Below are 18286 nucleotides of genomic sequence, written 5' to 3'. Positions count from 1 at the left end.
CTACAGTACTAAGAGCCATAAATATTGCACTTAATTGTTAAAGTGTCAGATTTGCAAAGGAGATGACAACGTAGTTTGTGAGACTGTTATAAACATGACTCATGAATAACTGTTTTACAATAGTTTCTATATGAGACTGGGAGGAATGACGTAGAGGTTAAAGTTTATAATCCTGTGATTCAAGAAACCTTTAAACCAGACTTACGTTAAGGATGGTTCTCAGTATCTGCAAATGCATTTGCAGAACTCAGTGTGTTTGGATAACCCGCTGCTCTTCATACCATTCTTGAAAGTGCTGCCTTAGCGCCGCAGAACTTCCAGAGATGGTGCAACAATGCAGCTTGTTATACACCGGCATTGCCGGTTACTACAGTTGCCCTTGCCAGTATTTCAGTGCCACAGTCTCTTTGCTCCCGCCACCATCTCCCTGCCTGTACTGCTTTTCTGCAGCCTGAATGCTGTCCTGCTGCACATGTGGCTTGGGAATTTCAAGCTGCCATTTGGACTGAAGCCTGAATCTTACAATCACAAACGGCTCCTGCACTGTAGCCCTTTGGATACTAGGGTTTTTCCTTGCTTTATCATGAAGGCTTTGAGAGTTCCAAAGAACTCTTGGCCCACTCATTACCCTATCAGGTGTCATAGCACTTGCTGAGCACTGAATGCTGTATGCCACTGTGAATAAAGGTTTTTTCTCCACTAAATGTAAAAAAATATGTAGCTTGAGATGAGTCCTAATTTGCATATTAACAGATCAGTTTCAAATGTGACCCTCAGGCTAATATGGGCAGCCACTAAAAATAAGGACTTCCATCTTTTATAACCACAGTGGGTGTCTTTTCAGATGTGTGGCTTCTGTGAGTCAGAACAGTGGTTCTTAGGACATTGGAAAGCCTTGGAATGTCACCTGTTCAAATGTAGTTCTTGAATCAGTCTCATGATATTTGGGGGTCTTTGGCACCCAGGATCCTAAGAGAAGAACCCCACTGGTCCTGTGTGTCTTGGAAGCTCACCAATGGTTCATATTAGACTGTCAGTTAATAGCATTTACAGGCCCTGATGTCATTGTCGGAAAAATGTCTTCAGACTCGCTCTTCCTCATTTTACACACTTTTGGCCCCCTCTGTTTTGTTCCTATGGCTAAAAAAGGTCCACTGATAACATGGTAACTTTCAGACATGTAAAGCTTTTTTTGTTTCTTCCATAATTAACATCTCTTCCAACCAGTTACAGGAATATAACAAAGCAGCCCTTATTTTTAAATTTGAAAGGATCAAGAGATGGCACACTGCTTTAATGTAACTCCTGCCATACAGCATGTGGTGTCAGAGTTGGGAAGTCAGCTTCTGCACCAAGGAGTTAAAACAAGACAAATAAAAAGCTTTATAAACAGGGTGTATCAATCCTAGCCATTGAGATTAAATAGCACCTTCACTGCTCTGGATGACAAAATAATGTGGCTTTTCTAATGTTGCAGCCAGTCTCTCCCGATCAGCCTTCTTGTCTTTGAGGTATTATGAAGATTTGGATGAAGTCAGCTCAACATCCTCCATTTCCCAGTCATTGGAGAATGAGGATTCACAGGTTATAGAGCAGGAAGAGGAAGCTGCTCCAGTCCAAGTCCCCCGACATGCTCCTGTAGTTCGCACTCCCTCCATCCAGCCTGGTCTAATGGCACAGTCTCCACCCTTTGGTAAACCTCATCTCTCAGTGGGCACTTTAAGTGAGTAGATTTTGGAACTGCTTTCCCCTTCTTGTTTATGACCTTGTTGATGCATTTAACCTCTGCGGTGCTTTTCATAACTTCACATCTAGATTAAATGATTTTGTGGTGTCTCACTTGATTTTGCCAAATCTCCAAGAGCAATTAACAGCGCAGAATTATAGCCCTCTTGAACTCAGGCCACTAGTGCTGAAGTGACATTGGAAACTTGATTGTGCTTTTCCTATAGCCTGAGCCTTTTAGATCAAGACTGAGAAATTCAACTAAGATTATGTTCTCTGTTGACTAGAGGACAGGAGGGAAAGTCGAGACTCCTGCCTTTGCCACTCATGTGTTGCTATGGGCAAGATACTCAACCTCCTTGTCCCTCAGGTTCCCCAACAGTAAAAAGGGATGAAACTTTCTGAGCCGTAAGTCTGAAGTCTTACATGGGAGATGAGACTGTGGCTCAAATGTGTATATTGAGGGCCTCTATTTTTAGATTTGTGTATCTGACTTCTGCTTTCAGCTGGGGTAGCCAGGTTTAGCTCTTATCATCCCAATGAGACTGTCTCTCCACATCCAGAAGAGTTATGCTCCCTTCTATAGGGATCCTGTAAGTGAGCAAGCGAGAAGTCAATAGACATGACCATAAAGACAAACCGATATACGTACATGCGTCTGTGTGACTGCCTACGTCTGGGTGCTGATTGAGAAGGCGTTTTTTCAGCAGATGACAATCTGATTGATTGTTAAGATTTATTAAGGAATTACTGTATGAACTGGGTTGTTTTTCCGAAGGGGGTAAGATTAACAATGGGCAGTTTGGCACTCCTTGCATGCTGAAAAGATGCTGTTTAGGACTCGATTGTGTGCAGTTCATTAGAAATGATGGGAAAGTGAGCATTGCTCGATTTGATGAAGTGCTAGTTGTTTGACTATTGTAAATTAATCTTGTCTGACTGTGTGAGGATTCAGAGGGAGCAGGTACTTAGTGTATAGCTTTTAAAAAATCAGTACATTCCATGGGGGGCTTTTGAGTCTCCCTTGTTGACAGGAGTTCAATGAACTGTAACTTTTTTAGTGCCTACGTCTTCAAGCAGACTCGCTCCGCAAGGGGCAGATAGCACAATGCTTGCGACAAAGACTGTGAAACATGGGGCTCCTGCTCCCACTGTCACCATCCCAGCACCGCAAGCAGCTGCTGCAGCAGCACTGAGAAGACAGATGGCTAGCCAGACCCCAGGTAAAACTAAAGATAACTGACCAAAGTCTGGGCATTTGTACTTGTGTGTGTGTGTTTTTGTAGGGAGTGAATTTAGTTCACTTTTAATGCTTTTGAGGATAAGAAACTGTTGACCCTGGCATGAACCAAGCCTGATATGTACAGGATCTGTGTATGATTCCCCACACAACGCTGCCAGTGATCTTGTTTCTCTTATTTGAGCCATCAGAACAAAATGCCTGAAGAATTAGCATCCAAGGCTATTTAATGTTCATTTTAATCTATGCAGAAACACAGGAGTTGATGACGGTATATCTTCAAAGACTAACATTACAACCATGTGATATACGCAAGCCCCCAGGAGTTCCTGGTTGTGTTTTTTAGTTGTGCAGTAGTCAACTATCAATTTATGATAAATGTAGGGTAAAAGGAAAAGATGTTGCCTATCCTATTAGTTTTTAGCCATGTTAATTACATTAAAAGGTGTATATTTTAAAGCAGTTCAATATTAACGTTAAAGGAACACTGTCATCTAAATTAGTCCTTAGATCTTGTAATAGGGTTTTAGAAGACTGTAGTAGAAAAATCTCCATTTGTGCGTTTTTATTTTTGTTTGGATTGAGACATCCCTTGTAGAGCCAGGTCATTGCGGGAAATAATAAAATTTAGCTACAGACAAAGAGGAAACTAGCTAGTCTGTTTTCCTTGTCCAAGGTGAATGGAACCGCAAAAAGTAGGTGGACAGCATGGATATTGGAAAAGTAAATTAGGCATTTTAAATTCTTTTGTTTCATTAATCTAAGATGTTAATGAGGAAAAGGGCAAGGTGAGGGAAATTTTGCGTTAAGTTTGACTTACTGTCTATAAATCTCTCCAAAAAAATACAAATATTCCGGAATCCAGTAAATAGATTGTATTATAATCTACAATAGAGTAATATAATCTAAAGTCATCTAACTAATTTATTATAAGTAATTGTATAAAGTAATTATAACACATAGTAAAGTTTATATGACATTGCCAGCACAAACTGGCGCATAAAATTACTTTAACATCTCGGACTAATATTTTAACATAGACACTTAAGTTTTGCACACACACAAACACAGAGCATACAATTTTGTGGCCAAAATAGCAGTCATGCACACTTAACAGATACTTCTGTATGTGCCATTCTTTTACTCTAATTGTGGCACCTTAATATAGACTTTTATTCTCCACTGAAACATTTTGTGGGGGGGAGGAAGCAGAGGGAAAAAAAGGGAGATGATGATAATTGTAATTCCAAGGATAAAATAGCCAGACTGCTGAATTGTAATCAGGAGATTGACCAATTATTTATACCGTTATCACACTCCTGCATTAATGTCTTCCCACATATAGCTGTCAAAAACTCTCTGTATATCCTAGTTGTGCTATCATAAGTCACAAATTTCCTTGTCAGCAGTAATTTACTCAGATCAAATTTGAGCCTATCCATGGTTTCTGCTGATTTGAATAGACCAGGAGCTCCATTGTGGCTAGTTCACTGCAGATTCCCTCCCTTGTCCTCCTAAATGTACATTTGTAATAGTTGGTGGGCTAGTTAAGAAGATACTGCTTTGAATACTTGTACAAACCATGTGCAATGGAATATTTCAGCTAATGGGTGGGATTCATCTTTGTTCTCTTTTAAAGCTGTGAGCACCTCCTTGACTGAATCAACTCTAAAGAACGTCCCTCAGGTGGTGAATGTGCGAGAACTGAAGACCAGTGCCTCAGCCCCTGCTGTTTCTGCGGTAATAGGGTGCGTGAATAATTTTCCTTTCTCTACATTTTAATCTCTGTCCCTTTAAGTAGCCCTTGTAATAATATTCATCTGCTGGTAAGGGACAGTATTACTGCTTCACGTATTCTGAACCTGTTGAAGTAGAAGTGTTTTGGGGAGTAATGCAGGAACGAACAGCTGCTCCTCGCTGTTTTGTTAGAACTCAGGTCTTGCTGGGGAGAGGTAGTGGGTACTGTCCTCCCCAGGTCATTCAAGGACATGCTACAATGATTTGCCTAAACAAAGGAAATTTCCGGTATCTTATTCAGAGTCCTGATAATCTTGGCTAGTGGATCAGCATTAACTTCATTATTCGTTATCCGGTTGTGTGTAAATATAAAATGTGTTGGTACATTCCCTTTCTGCTAAGGTTCTAGGTCCTATGGTTTCATTGCTAATGCAAACTCTGGATTCTCTTATCTCTGTGATCTTGAAATTTTGGCATATGGTCCCCCGTCACTAATATTTTTGCATGTATCCTCTGCTTTTGAGTGGAGAAAGTACACTCATCTGCAACTGACTCAGGATCTGTATGTGTTTGAGCTGTCCAGCCGCTCTCCTGTTTATTCCTTCTGCCATAGAAAACATCTGCTCTGTAGTTTACTACTCCAATCTCACGCCCTGCAGGATTATGCTCATGCTCCAGCTTCTCTGGTAACTGGCATCACTGAAATTTCTTCACATTAGAAAACCCTTGTCATATCAAGGTTTAAATATTAATTAGGGACAGAGCTCCTGAGAAACGTGCAGATGTTAGGCTGCCTTGCTCACCAGAAGCCCTCAAACATGTGCTCACTGTGTTTAACTTACAATTTATCAAGCAGCTCATTGAGTTTAACTGAAACTGTTGGCTTTCCCATACTCTACATTTCACAGCCAGCTCAGGTCATTCCAGAGATTTCTCTCTTCTCACCAGGCTGTGTCACCAGCTACAAAACCAATTCTTTTCTTTGTCTTGGCAATGACTTTGAAATCTTCGTTTTTTGTTTTCTGTGATGGTTTAAACGAAGAGAAGTGAATGATTTTTTTAAAAGTAGGGAAGGAGAGAGTTCCACTGAAAAGTATTAGTGGAGTTGGGGATTACGTTGTATTCTTGTCATAGTGGAAAAAAGCATTATAAAAGGAAATAAACTCACCATGTGCTTCTGATACAAATTGTCTGGAATTGCAGATGCTTTATTCCAGACAATGGTGTGTGCTGGACATGCGCCCATAGAACTGTTTCAGTTTGCAACATTACTTCTGGATTTCATATACTTTGTATTCCTCTCTTTGATGGAGAAGGGAAAGCAGAATTTCTTTGAAATGGTTTATCAGAATGCCTTGGGAAAGGATTTTTACAATGGTGAATATCTGCTGTTGCTCACCTCTGGGAGTCAAACTTGGAGGGTCTATGCTTGGAGCGGATTCAGAAGTTCCTTAGTATTTCAATTTCCCTACCAGCGACTGCCTTCTTCTGAGGCAGTACTTTCTTGAACAGTTGTAGACTACCAAATAGCGGTGCCCAGAACTTCTGCCAAAAGCCAAATTGGGATGAGCCCGTGGAAGTGATTGCTACATGATTTAGGTTTGTTGCATGTAAATTGGTTTAACTATATCTCTTGCTTCAGTGATCATCTCACTCACTGATATACAGCCATGTTAGGAGTGCTGTGTCCATAATGAACAATTGATGCACATCTTGCATGAGTGTTAACTTGAACTCTATGATATAACTATTTTAGCTTCAAATATTTTTAGACTTGTAGTATCGATTTGTATCTATAATTCATGGGGTGCCATATCCCTTAATATTTCAAAGGCTGTTACAGCCTTATTTTATAACTGACCTCATAAAAATGTACCATCTAAAAAATCTACTAAATAGAACCCATGCCAGCCAGTCAGATCTCTCACTAAATAAAGAGCATCCATCCAGTAAAGTTAAGTCATCAGTTTTTGCTATTTCACACATCCTGTTTCTTGCTACAACAGTACCTTCTCTGGGTTGTTGAATAGTAATGATTTCTAGTCATTATCAGGTGTTCTCTGGCCTGTGATTAAACAACCTAGTGGCCTTAGTCCAGTTCTTAGCGTATGGTTAATCTCCTTGCCAAAAAAAAAAAAAAAAAAGGCATTTCCACAGTTGGAACCAAACTGGCCTTTATTAATAGTTTCAGCAGAGGAGCTCTAGGGATTGAAAGATCTTGAAGACGGAACTTTCCTCTCAATCAGAGACATGGCCCCTTTAGAACAGTCCTGAAGCACTGTAGGACAATGTGGGGAAGCTTACCTCTGCATTTATCTGTATTTTACCTGTTCTGTGCTTTTCCTTCAATCTGGCACCTTTTTAATACATATCCTGTTTATGCATTGCACCAACATTCATCAGACCAGGTGCGTGTAGCTACATTGAATGAGTAGAAATTGCGTCATTCTAATAAAACGTCAACAGCTCACTATGAACTCTCCTTTGGAAAGAACTTTTTTGGTAAATGTTGATGTCATGAGTTGCACAAGATCATTTATATGCAGATGATGCACTTATACCTTTAACGGATTTTAAAAGTAATTTAAGTTCTTACTGCAAAGAGTGAAGTACTGAAATGTCTTCAGTGATGTTTGGATGTAATTTGGCAAAGGAACAAAGAAATGTACAAATTGAGATTATCTCTGTACATAAATCTATGATTGAAATTAGTTAGGAAAAGCTTCATGAATACAGAAGGTAATAGCTGACAAATCTGATTTCCTGGGTTTACTTTGAAGAGTTACGACAGCATGTTACCGTATGCTGATGCTCTGTGCTGCTCCAACAGAAAGAGCAGTGAGTCTTTTTAGCCTCTTAACTTCTATATATATTATAACAAAGAACAACCAGCTTCACACAGTGAGGCTGAATCTTTGTCACGAGGTTCTAGTCTGTCCCCACAAATCTTCAAGAGGCAACTTAAAGCAATAACATGCAAGATGTCTGCCTTATACTTGGTATGTGCTAAGTAATATGACCAGAGTGCCTTCAGTGAATCAGCATTATCTAGTGGCTGACTTGTTTGGCGCACTGTCACTGAGTCACCTTATGACCTTGAGCAAGTTACTTCCCTCTCTGTGCCTCAGTTTCCTCATCTGTGTAATGGGCACTGTATTTTGTGAAGCACTTCGAGACCCTCCAGAAAAAGATGCTCTGTATATTTTTTAAAGAGTGACTTGTTTCATGAAATCATAGCAGATTTCTTCAATTTTTTTTAATCTTAACTATTCAAGGACCTTAAGACTTTTTGTTTTATGTTTGCTTTAAATGTAAAGTGTTAGTCTGTAGCTGTTGTAACATAATGTTTAAACAGACCTAGTAGGAGGAGAGGCTTAGCACACTCATTGATGTGAATTCTTGTGCTGAGCAGGAGGGGAGAATCAGACGTATGTTGGCTGGTAGCAGTCAGAGAAGATTGGAGTTTATAAACTGGAATGGGTCAGATCTATAATAAATAGGACCTTTGTGATTTGGGCGTTCCTTTTCTTTGGGGATATGTGGTTGTATGTGGCCAGTGTGAGGCAGAAGAAGATAGAAGTGAAGGTTTTATGGCTGTAGCATAGTGTTTAAGTAAGTTAACTGTCCATGTAACAGAAGTAATCCTGTTTCACTGATGAAAGTTGGCTTCCACTGGGTGAGTTTCATATCTGCACTGGCTTTGTAAATTGTCACTTTCATTGACCTGCTGATACCAGTGACTGAAAGTGACAAGAGAGAGTACATTCTCTGATGCTGTCTGTCCAGACACTTCAAACTCCTTTTTGCTGTATTTTGCATCATGATGATAGAATTAAGTTAAGGGTTTCCAGCGATAACTAATTTGCGTGTGCGTGCAGCGCACCTCCAGCAGCTGAGAACTCTCCCGTGTCACAAAACTCAGGACCTTGCGCTTTCAGGTAATTATACCTGAGTATTATTTTTTATAATGGATTTGGTTTTAGGGGTCTTATTAGCTGAATGTTTTGGTCACACCTGGTGACCTGTTGGATCTCCTAGCTGTTTGCTCTGTAGCCCTTCTCTCCTGCTTTTTGTCTCTTCCTTCTACATTTCTCCTGGAACATCCTCCTATGTTAAATGTGAGCTCAGGACCCAGCTTTTGTTCAGAGCCCCTGCACAGCTTCCTCTGGTTGAATTCCCATTTGCTCCTAGTATGCAATAGTCTGGAGCCCTCCAGTGTTGGGACCACCCTAAAGGATAGAACTTGCCAGGACATGCAGCAATTCAACTAGAAAGGTACCTACCACCTGCACTTGGAGCCTCTCTTTGTCCTCTGCTACAGCAGGAGGCCTTTGGCAGAGAGACTTGCTGCTGGGAGAAGCACTCAACAGGAAGCCTCTCTGCCAAAGGCTCCCTGCAGGAGCAGAGACCCAGAGAGGCTCACAGCCCTGGCAACAGTAGCAGCATAAGACATAGACCTGCTGGTAAGACGCGGGTGATCTTTTAAGCCTAGTTTAATAGTTTCTTAATTAGGAAAACAAAGAGACGCTATTGATTAAAGAATTTTCCCAAACACGGCCCACAGTTTAGGAAGCACTGATCTAGAGCAGCAACTTCACTGCTACAACTGTTGTTTTAGGGGCATAAGTCTAGGGGAGACGGCCCAGAGAACCCTCTTCCTCCCTCGCCCTATAAAATCCGATTTGGCAAGGCCAACTTCTAATGGACATGTTCACTATTTAACAAAACTCCAAAGATCTCTTTCTCTAGTAAGTGACTGTCTCCTGTAGCTGACCATGAAGTGTTTAGAAAACAAGTATTTGAGCTGTGTCTGAAGCTGCTGCTCTCACATTCCAATTCTCTGATTTCTTGGATAAAAACTGTATTTGTATTGCAACCCGCATGAGCCAGCTTCGTGTCTCAAAGCATGTCCTGCTTTGTTCCTCCAACTTGCCTTGGGCATCTGCAGGCCCTGGCAGTCCCTGAACCTCATTCATTTTCTCTCTTGTAACATTGATTTTTGTGCGTAGGAGAGAGCGGTGCTACACACTGCATACAGAACATTCCTAGAGGAGAACAGATTCATGTGGTTCAAAGTAGGAATTCAGCTCTGCTGCACCTTTAGAGAACACCAGAATGAAATTATGGGGATGTCTCAGCTGACTTGTATCTCTGTAGAGTCCTGAAGCTTTTGTTTCTCCAGTCATTGCTCTTTAATATCCCACCTGTAATGAGAAGTGTGATCCAGGGGTTATTGTAAAGGTCTGTGCATTAGACTCTTGAGTTCTGTTCCCAATTCTGCAACAGATTTCTTGTGATCTTGGGTAAGTTGCGTAACTGTCATGCTTGTTTAGTCATCTGTGAAATGTGTGTAATGCTCACCTATGAGGCATCATTAAGCTTAATGTTCAAAAGTGCTTTCAGATCCTTGGATGAAAGGTGCTAGGAGTGTGTGTTATGACTCTTAAGTGGGTCTGAGGTTCAATCATGCTTCTTCCCATCTCCCCTGCACTCTACATAATTTAGTTTGTGTGGAAACGAAATGAACCTGGTGTACACATCAGCTGGAGCTGCACATTAATCAAGTGGGCTTTTGGCAGGTAAATTGATTGCGCAAGAGCTTTAAAATTATCACCCCTAGGGAGCTAGCATTGAGTTTCCACCTGGGATCTTGCATATTGTGGTGTTGACAGGCAAATAAGTTCTGTTGCCAGCACACTGATTCCGAGTATTGAAATGGCACCCTCCTGTGTTCAATGTGTTCATGACTTGTAGGAATCCTTGTGTGACTTTTACCACATCTAGCCTTCGAGGATGGTGCTGGCTTTTCCCCTTCGTTATTTGGTTTCAAATTCTATTGACGTGGTGCACTGGTGGCAGGTGGAGCAGACGGTAAAACATCTGTGGAGACACCGATCACAGTGCACCCAGTACAGGCTGGTTACAACCCGGTGCATAGGTTTGTTCACGTTCAGTTCAGGAGTACAGAGTGCCCTTCTGTGAAGCTTCAGTAGCAGTCTGGTTATAGTGCATCTGAATGGTGGTTGTTTTGGTGGGTGGGTGTGAGAGTTGGTGATGGTCCTGAGAGGATATGCGCTGACAGTGATGTCCTATCCAACCGAGGCATTTGATTCAGTATTAGAAACGCATGTCATCACCTTGGCTTGGGGTAACAGGACTTCATTCCTGGCAGGCAGGCAGGTATGGTCCTAATCTTAAGACTAGCATGTGCCCCAAGTATTGGAGGAGAGCATTTAGCATTCAGGATATAGGGCATTACTCTAACAGTGTAATGCACCTGTATGTTACCGTCTACAGACAAAAGGATCTGGCTGAAAAAAGATCCTTCCCGCCCAAGGGATCTAGAATAGTTGTATAGGAGGTGTCATTAACTAGTACAGTTATGCTAAATAACCTCAGTTGTTGGGTGCATGTGTGACACAAGACTGAAGTGCCTTTAATCACTTGAAGGATGGGCTGGGGTAGACCCAGAAATGCTGTGTGTGTTTGTACTAAACCCAAATTACTTATTTTCTAGGCTGTAGGATGTCAGCAAGTGGGCAGGCTTCTCCTGAGTAGACTTGGCTATAACCTCTGCCACCCCCTCCCCATTACCCCCTTAGCACCATTCAGTGCTACCTTGAGCATGAGCTACAAAGGGACATGAAGCACCCTTCTAAGAGCACCACTGCACGCCCCTGGAGCCGCTAGATAGGGTTCATTCTGGCTGGGGTAGATTTTTCGGGGTACATTTTAGTGCTTGTGAAAAGTGCTGAATTGACAGCTCTGCGAAGTGAAGCTGTCTGTCCACACCAGTGTCCTTCTGCCTTGCCATGGAGGGACCACCTGCTGGATTGCAAGAGAGCACTTTGTTCTTCCTGCCCTTTTAATTCATGGCCTCTCTGAGGGTGTCAGGTGTGATTTGAATGCGTCTCCAGTCTACTAAAAACTACTGAAATCACCAACTCTTTGCACAGAGACCATTGAACTGTTGTCAGTTGTAATGAGGTGCCATGACAAACGTGCATTAGACTTGAGCAAGTAGCTTGAAAGGGAGAGGCTCTCGTCCAATTACCAATCCTGGGGGGTATCTGTTCATTCCCTCTACACCCAGGGTCCTAGAGCATCTTGTGGTGATCCTCCTCACCTCCCTTCCTCCAATGTTGAGTGATCTGTAATGCTAGTCAGTTGCTGAAAGAGTTATTGTGATAGCGAGGCAGAGGGCAATTCTAGGGTGTGCAACATGGGGAGCTTTCATTTCTGGAAAGGATGGACTTGCTATTAGTGCAAAGTCTTTTAAAGCTTGTTTAAAGCATAAAATCCTGTCCAAGCTCTTTCTCCCCTCTGCCCCCCCAAAGGCAAATGGCTCTGAGGAATTATTCTTGTGTGCACATGTCCCATGCCTTTGGGATGGGTTAGGAAAATTCTGAGAGTTTTCCTGATAACTGACTTCTGATTAGGGTGTAGCAGAATGGGTGGTGTAGAAGTCACAGCACGTTTGAGACTCAGATTTGATTTTTGCCTAGAGAGAAGGACTTCTGAATCTTGATCTGTCTCATGGTGCAGAGAGAGAGATCAGTTTTTATTGAGTGCCTTCCACTGGTTTAGATGTGGGGAAAACAGGTCATTGTAATGTTTCTTCCTTACTACTTTTTTCTAAAACCAATGGTAATGGACTAGATGGACCACTAATGTGAAGTGTTCCTGTGACTTAATGCCAGTTCCCATATTATAGTAATTAAAGCCCTAATATGACACGCAGTGGAAGCTAGCTTTCACTCCAGAAGTAGCTGCCCTTCACTAATGATTGCCAATGGGCTCAGAAGTACAGTTTATAAAGCAAGGTAAACTTTCATATAATTGTAACCATACCAATCATATTGTAAACCACAGGTTAACCTTTCTGTCACTAATTCACTGTTTGTAAAACTTTGAAGACAAAGCACAGGTTTTTCCACATTTTTGTCGCCTCTTGGCCATCGCTTTGGAGAGTTACATATATTTATATCCAATTCCAGACTCTGAAATGTGTGGAAAGCCTCTTGCATTTTTATGTCTGGTGTCGTGTCTAACACGCACAATTCCCTAACCTGCTGATTCTTCTGTCAATTCCCTGTTGAAATAGAGAGGAGTTGACTACCTTCTCAATGAGTGTGAAAGAGACTTGATCATTTAAGTCTAGAGCTTTAGACACATTTGCAGCCACTCTCTGTTAAATGAGGCTTATTCATTTAAGAGATTTATTCCATAATCGGATTTGTTCATCTGGGTTTTGCTAGAGTCACATGCTCAGAATCTTTGCTGTCGGTGCTGTACTAGACTTCTCAGAAGTTGATGCTTTGGGGGCAGAGCTGCTTCTAAATTAGCCTTTCATTAAATCCTTTTTCTTTTCTTTTTTTTTTTTAAAGATCATCCGTACCCCAGTCTGCAGCCCAAGCAGTCCACCAAGTTTTGGCTGCTGTTGCTACAAATCAAGCCAAGCAGGTACCTCTTGATATTTACCTTTTATCTATTAAGCACTGTGGCCTGGCAGATGCTGTACCACTTTCAGTTTCAGCTGCTGGTTGAATAGGTCATTTTGCAGTCCTTTTCCACAATCTCCGTCCTGCATTCCTTTCAAACCACTGCTTAATCTGTGACCCTGACTGGATAGTGCCAGACATATCTGTATTATGTCTCTTAACTCTACTGCTTTCATTTTGCTTGTGAAAATAGCTTGCAGGCTGCCAGTGGCCATGGCCTCGCTGCAGTCTGTAACTATCAGTGAGGGAGAGAATGTTAACTGAGTTGATAGTTATTCTGAGTTGATGAAAAAACAGAGGCTGGTGGGGAGTCAGTGGAAAGTAATGCTCCACATTCAGCATTTTCCATAAAACCTTTCCTAGTGGGGGACTAGATGCTACAAGGGGCTAACTGTCATCCACATCCCAAACCATTAACGCTGTCCGTCTTTGTTCAGGAGAGCCTCAGAACTGCAGTGACAGAAGTTCGCTGGGTGAGGCTAGAGATTCATTGGAAGAGTTGAGTGTGGCCTCTGTATCCCAGTTTGTCAAGCTCCTTGTGGGCTCAGGACTGGAATAAGAAGGGGAATACTGCAGATTAGGACAAGATGTGTTGGCCAGTGCTTTGGCCAGCTTCCCCTAGTTTTAGCTAGATGTAGCTCTCCTTCCCTTTTCTGAACACCAAATCCACCTTGAAATTCAACCAAGAGACTTGGAAAAACGTTTTGTTTGTTTGTTCATGATGTGCTCATGGTTTGAAGTAATATTTTCCTGAAGTGCTTTTGTTTGTATTTTAGGGGTCTCTAACCAACTCACTTAAGGCACAGTCTTCACCCGTATCCGCATCCATACCATGTACCATCACTACTACAGTTGGTCAAATATCAGTTGGCAACAAAATCTCAGGTCAGTTGTCATGTCTGTTGAGATGGAAACAAAAATGGGAGAAGGCCCATCCTTCATAGCTCATTGCCCACAGGGGAAACCAAATCAATTCCACTTCCGTTGATCGGCCTCTTAATGTTTCAGTCTAGAGCAGTGGTCCCCAAATTTTTAAGGTGGCCCCCACCACCCATGTACACACACCCCTCCCCCGGGAGCTAGAGTCAGAGCTGCAGCTGGGGGCCATGGCTGGGAATGAGGTCGCGGTCGGGGCTGGGGGTCAAGGCTGAGGCCCAGGCCCAGGGCTGGAAGCGGAATGGCAGGGCCTGAGGCTGGGGCCGTAACTGGGAGCAAACCTGCGGCTGGGCAGCGGTTGGGTGCGGGGCCGGGAGTGGAGCTGCGGCTCAAGGCGGAGCTGGAGTCAGAGAAGAGCGGGACTGAGTGGTGCTCCTGCTGGCCCGGGCCCCATCGCACCCCCTTATGGGGTGCATTCCACAGTTTGTGGACTTCTGGTCTAGAGCATTTCAAAAGTAAAAGTACAAAAGATAGATGGGACAACTAGTGAGAAACTCAATTCATCCACATACATGTTGTCTATAATTCTGCCTTGGGAAAAGTTCCTTTTTCATTTTGGAACCAAGCTTACTACACCTAATTTTTAGCTTGTGTGTTCCCCTTTAATTGTAAATGTCTGAAGCATCTGAACTGGACACTGATGTGTTTAAAAAACATCAGTTAAAAATGCGTGCCTGTTTAGGGCTTGAAAGCACAGTATGCTCAGCTGCTCTTTGGGACTTTCACTGCACTTGTAGCAGTGTCCACACGAGAGGATTGTGTGTCAAGCTGGTGCACTATAGATTCATGCCCTGGCTTGCCCCACAATAACTTGCTGTGTAAGCAAGCCCTTGGATTGTTTAAAGGACCAAGTTACTGAACTTCCACTGAAGTGGCATGATGTCATCCGTGTCTAGAGGTAACAGTAATATTGTCCCCTATTCATTTCTGAATTTGTGGGTATCAACAAGAATAATCCATGCTAGGCAGTTGATAAAAGTTACCAATCTTAAGGGCTACTGCAGACCTCCTTACAATGATATTTCAAACCATTGGTATAGCTGATCAATGATGCACACAAGAATGTTTCAGAGATCAATGTTAACTTCTACTGTGACTATGTAGAGTTTGGAATTGCCCATAAATTACCAATAGTTACTTGCTGCCTTTAAAGTGAAGATACTCACATATGAATGGGCTTTGTTGTTACACTTGTGAGTGAAGAAATGATGGGTAATAAGTGGGCATTAATCTAATCTACTTTAGGTGCCTAGTTTAGCCATCCCGTATGGTATGTAGGCTGAAAGAGTAACCTGGCAAACAGTTGGCACATAGCACTCTGACACCTGGAACTTGGCAGTTCTGGGTTAATTATTAGAAAATGAGATGCGGCTATTTCCTTGCAAATGGCTTTAAATAGTAGTTGAATATACTTCAGCATGAATTAATCACTAATCCATTTGACTGCACCATTGGTTTTCTGAGGTTTGTGCTCAGATGTGATCAAAGGGACTGTCAAACATGTTCTCCCTCCAGGCTCTTCTGGCTTTTGCATATCAGGTTGGGGATACTCTGGAGACTGTTAATCAGCCTTGTTTTTCAGTGCACAGTTAAATCATGTCTAGAAATCCATATGAAGAGACTGCCAGAAGAATTATGAAATATTGTATGGAAAAGGGATTCATGGAGTCGGAAGAAGCTATTGCAGAAAAATCCCCTCAGTGTTACTTGTATTCTGTGTTATTCAGTTCAGCATTTTTTCTGTAGTAAAAAGTAGATAAATAGATAAGTGCTTGCAAAGATTAGGGTGAAAGTGATCCTTCTGTGTGGAGCAAGACTCTTAAAACTTGGTTTTTTAATCTAGGTTAATCAAGTAGCAAGAGCCTGTAGCCTCTGAAAAGTCAGTATTTAAGAGAGTTATCTCTTTGTTAGAGAGATCACCTATTACTCATCCTTTACCACCATAGACAAGGATACCTCAAGCTATACCCTCAAGATTGTTCAGAGTCGCATATAGCCTGAGAATTCCAATTTAGTGCCCCTTTTCCCTCTAAGAAAATGTAAAAAGGGGTGTGGCTGAGAAGATTAAGAATTACAGTGATGCTTGCTTGTTTCACTGTATGAAACAAATTAAGACAAGAAAGGAAATCATTGGTGGTAGAAGGAATTGATCTTCATGTATGTGTTTGATAGCAGTGCTTGAAATGGGTATGGGTTTTTATAAACCTCTTGCTTTAATTTCTGAAATCCATCACATCGCTGCAACTCATGAAACATTCCCTTTAATCCATAGATGTAAATTGCTTCTTAATCAGAGAATAGATCCTATAAAAGCAGTCAGGAACCACATTTCACATAAAAAAAATATATATATATATATATAAATAAAAACATTAACCTCTTAAATTTTAGTTAGTTGAAAATGTCAGATGTTGAATTTGTTAGTACTTTCTCCATATTTGAACACTGGTTGTTATGGTGATGGTTTCAGGAGAGAACATTGTCAAGGGTCTCTTGGTAGATTTTGTTTACTCTCTGATCTTTATTATTTTAGGAGAAAATGTGACCATTAACATTGCTCTTGGTCAGATACAAATTATGACTTTAATTTTGTTAGATGATGGTTCAAATGGTCTGCAGTCTTGCACTAGTAGTAGTGATACTTTTATGTACAAGTATCAAACAAATAAAATAAAAACTGGAATGTACTTCCTGAGGATGTGAGGTTAACATTTTGCAAGACTTTTGTTTTCTGCCGTGTTTCTAATTCGTGCGCTAGGAAACAATGTGTGTTTGTGACCAGCTCTTTTGCTTTTGATACTGTAGATGGTCTATCAGATATGTGAAAACTCTGCTGGGCTTGGTCCAAAAGATTCTCTTGGTACAGCCACATGACACAAGCCTATACAACGGGGGGAACCTGAAGGTGAAAAGATGATGAAATGCAACTTTTGTTGTTCTTGTTAACCCTAGGACAAGGGACAGCAAAACCAGTTGCAGCTGTGACTTCTCCTACAGTGACTTCAACTCCAGGGGCTGCTGCACAGTTTAACAAGACATTTTCATTCTCCTCTTTGGGGTCTGTTATGAGCCTTTTTATTTCTATATGCTATATCTTCTAAGTACTGTAGTGCCACTCCAGCAAATAATATCAATGAGCTATGTACCAATGAAAAATAGCTACTGTAATTAATTATAAGAATTTTCTATCCGTATGTGTATAATTGAAACTAATGGCTCTAGTCAAGGGTTTGGCAAGGTTTACGTGGTTTGTAGAAGATCTGCATAAGCAAGGTTTGAAGAGGTGTGGGAATTTGGCACAACTTTATTTTGCCATGAACATTCTCCATCAGGAAAAGTGTGTGAGGAGTTCTGTTCACAGCTTTTGGGTGGTTGGTGGGCAGCATGAAATTGGCTGGGTTGTGGAGAATGAATACTGTTCTAGGAACCTTTCAATGAGTTGGGTTGCAATCCAACAGTTTAATTGAGGGTGTAAATGTGGTAATGTATTTAATGGTTAAAGCACCAACCAGGCAAACTGAATTCACTCTCTGCTTCATAAATGTGTAGCAGAGACAACTCTGAGCTGCTCACCATTCTCTATTTACATGCATCAGACAAATGTAGAGTAGAGTGTTCCCCTTTGGAGAGGGATGGAAGAACACGTGATGGGGGTTAGTCACTTCTCTGTAAAGAAGACAGAGACCAAATGGATCTGGCTTTCTTGTCACTTCTTTATCCAGTCAGGACAGAGTGTTAACAGTGGAGCTTTCCCTAGAAGGTAGGACAAGAGCATGAGCGAATGAACTGTCAAATCTTCAGCTCCTAGCTGTTGAGAAGGCCTGAGGCTAAAAGTTGAGAGGGGGAGGGGATCTGGGCTAGCCCTTGGCTATGCTTGTAACCTTTGCTTATAGCTTTCATTCTCCAGTTAATTTTTCTGACCCTGGATATACAGATGTTCATTACAAAAGGCAGGAGTGTACACGCTAATAAGGTTCTGATAACACACACTGAAATTCCCACTTATGACTGGAAATCTGGGCTGACAGTCCAGCTTGAACTCATTGAGGTTAAAAAAGACACAACAGCATGAATGCCATATTGTGACTTGAAAAGTAATACACTCATGGAGGTGACTAGAGTCCCAGTGCCATCTGGTGATTTCTGT

General features: G+C 41.7%; 1 protein-coding gene across 4 annotated transcripts in view; it reads left to right on the top strand.

The window, feature by feature from the left end:
• NUP214 (nucleoporin 214) overlaps nt 1-18286 on the top strand; it is a 64223-nt gene that overhangs the window by 23242 nt on the left and 22695 nt on the right. For 3 of the 4 annotated variants that reach the window (XM_067541933.1, XM_067541934.1, XM_067541932.1), the window contains exons 22-27: nt 1478-1723; nt 2787-2948; nt 4605-4713; nt 13090-13165; nt 13980-14088; nt 17092-17197. In XM_067541933.1, coding sequence (XP_067398034.1) covers nt 1478-1723; nt 2787-2948; nt 4605-4713; nt 13090-13165; nt 13980-14088; nt 17092-17197 — 808 coding nt within the window. The remainder of the gene's footprint in view (nt 1-1477; nt 1724-2786; nt 2949-4604; nt 4714-13089; nt 13166-13979; nt 14089-17091; nt 17198-18286) is intronic. The other variant, XM_067541936.1, reaches the window with a different exon arrangement.

The sequence above is a fragment of the Emydura macquarii genome, unplaced genomic scaffold (genome assembly GCF_026122565.2).
Source record: "Emydura macquarii macquarii isolate MOO-44397 ecotype Brisbane River unplaced genomic scaffold, CSIRO-AGI_Emac_v2 contig_691, whole genome shotgun sequence".
Classification (NCBI taxonomy): domain Eukaryota; kingdom Metazoa; phylum Chordata; order Testudines; family Chelidae; genus Emydura; species Emydura macquarii.
Note: the sequence above shows the minus strand (reverse complement) of the source record. Positions and strands in the feature narration are given on the sequence as shown.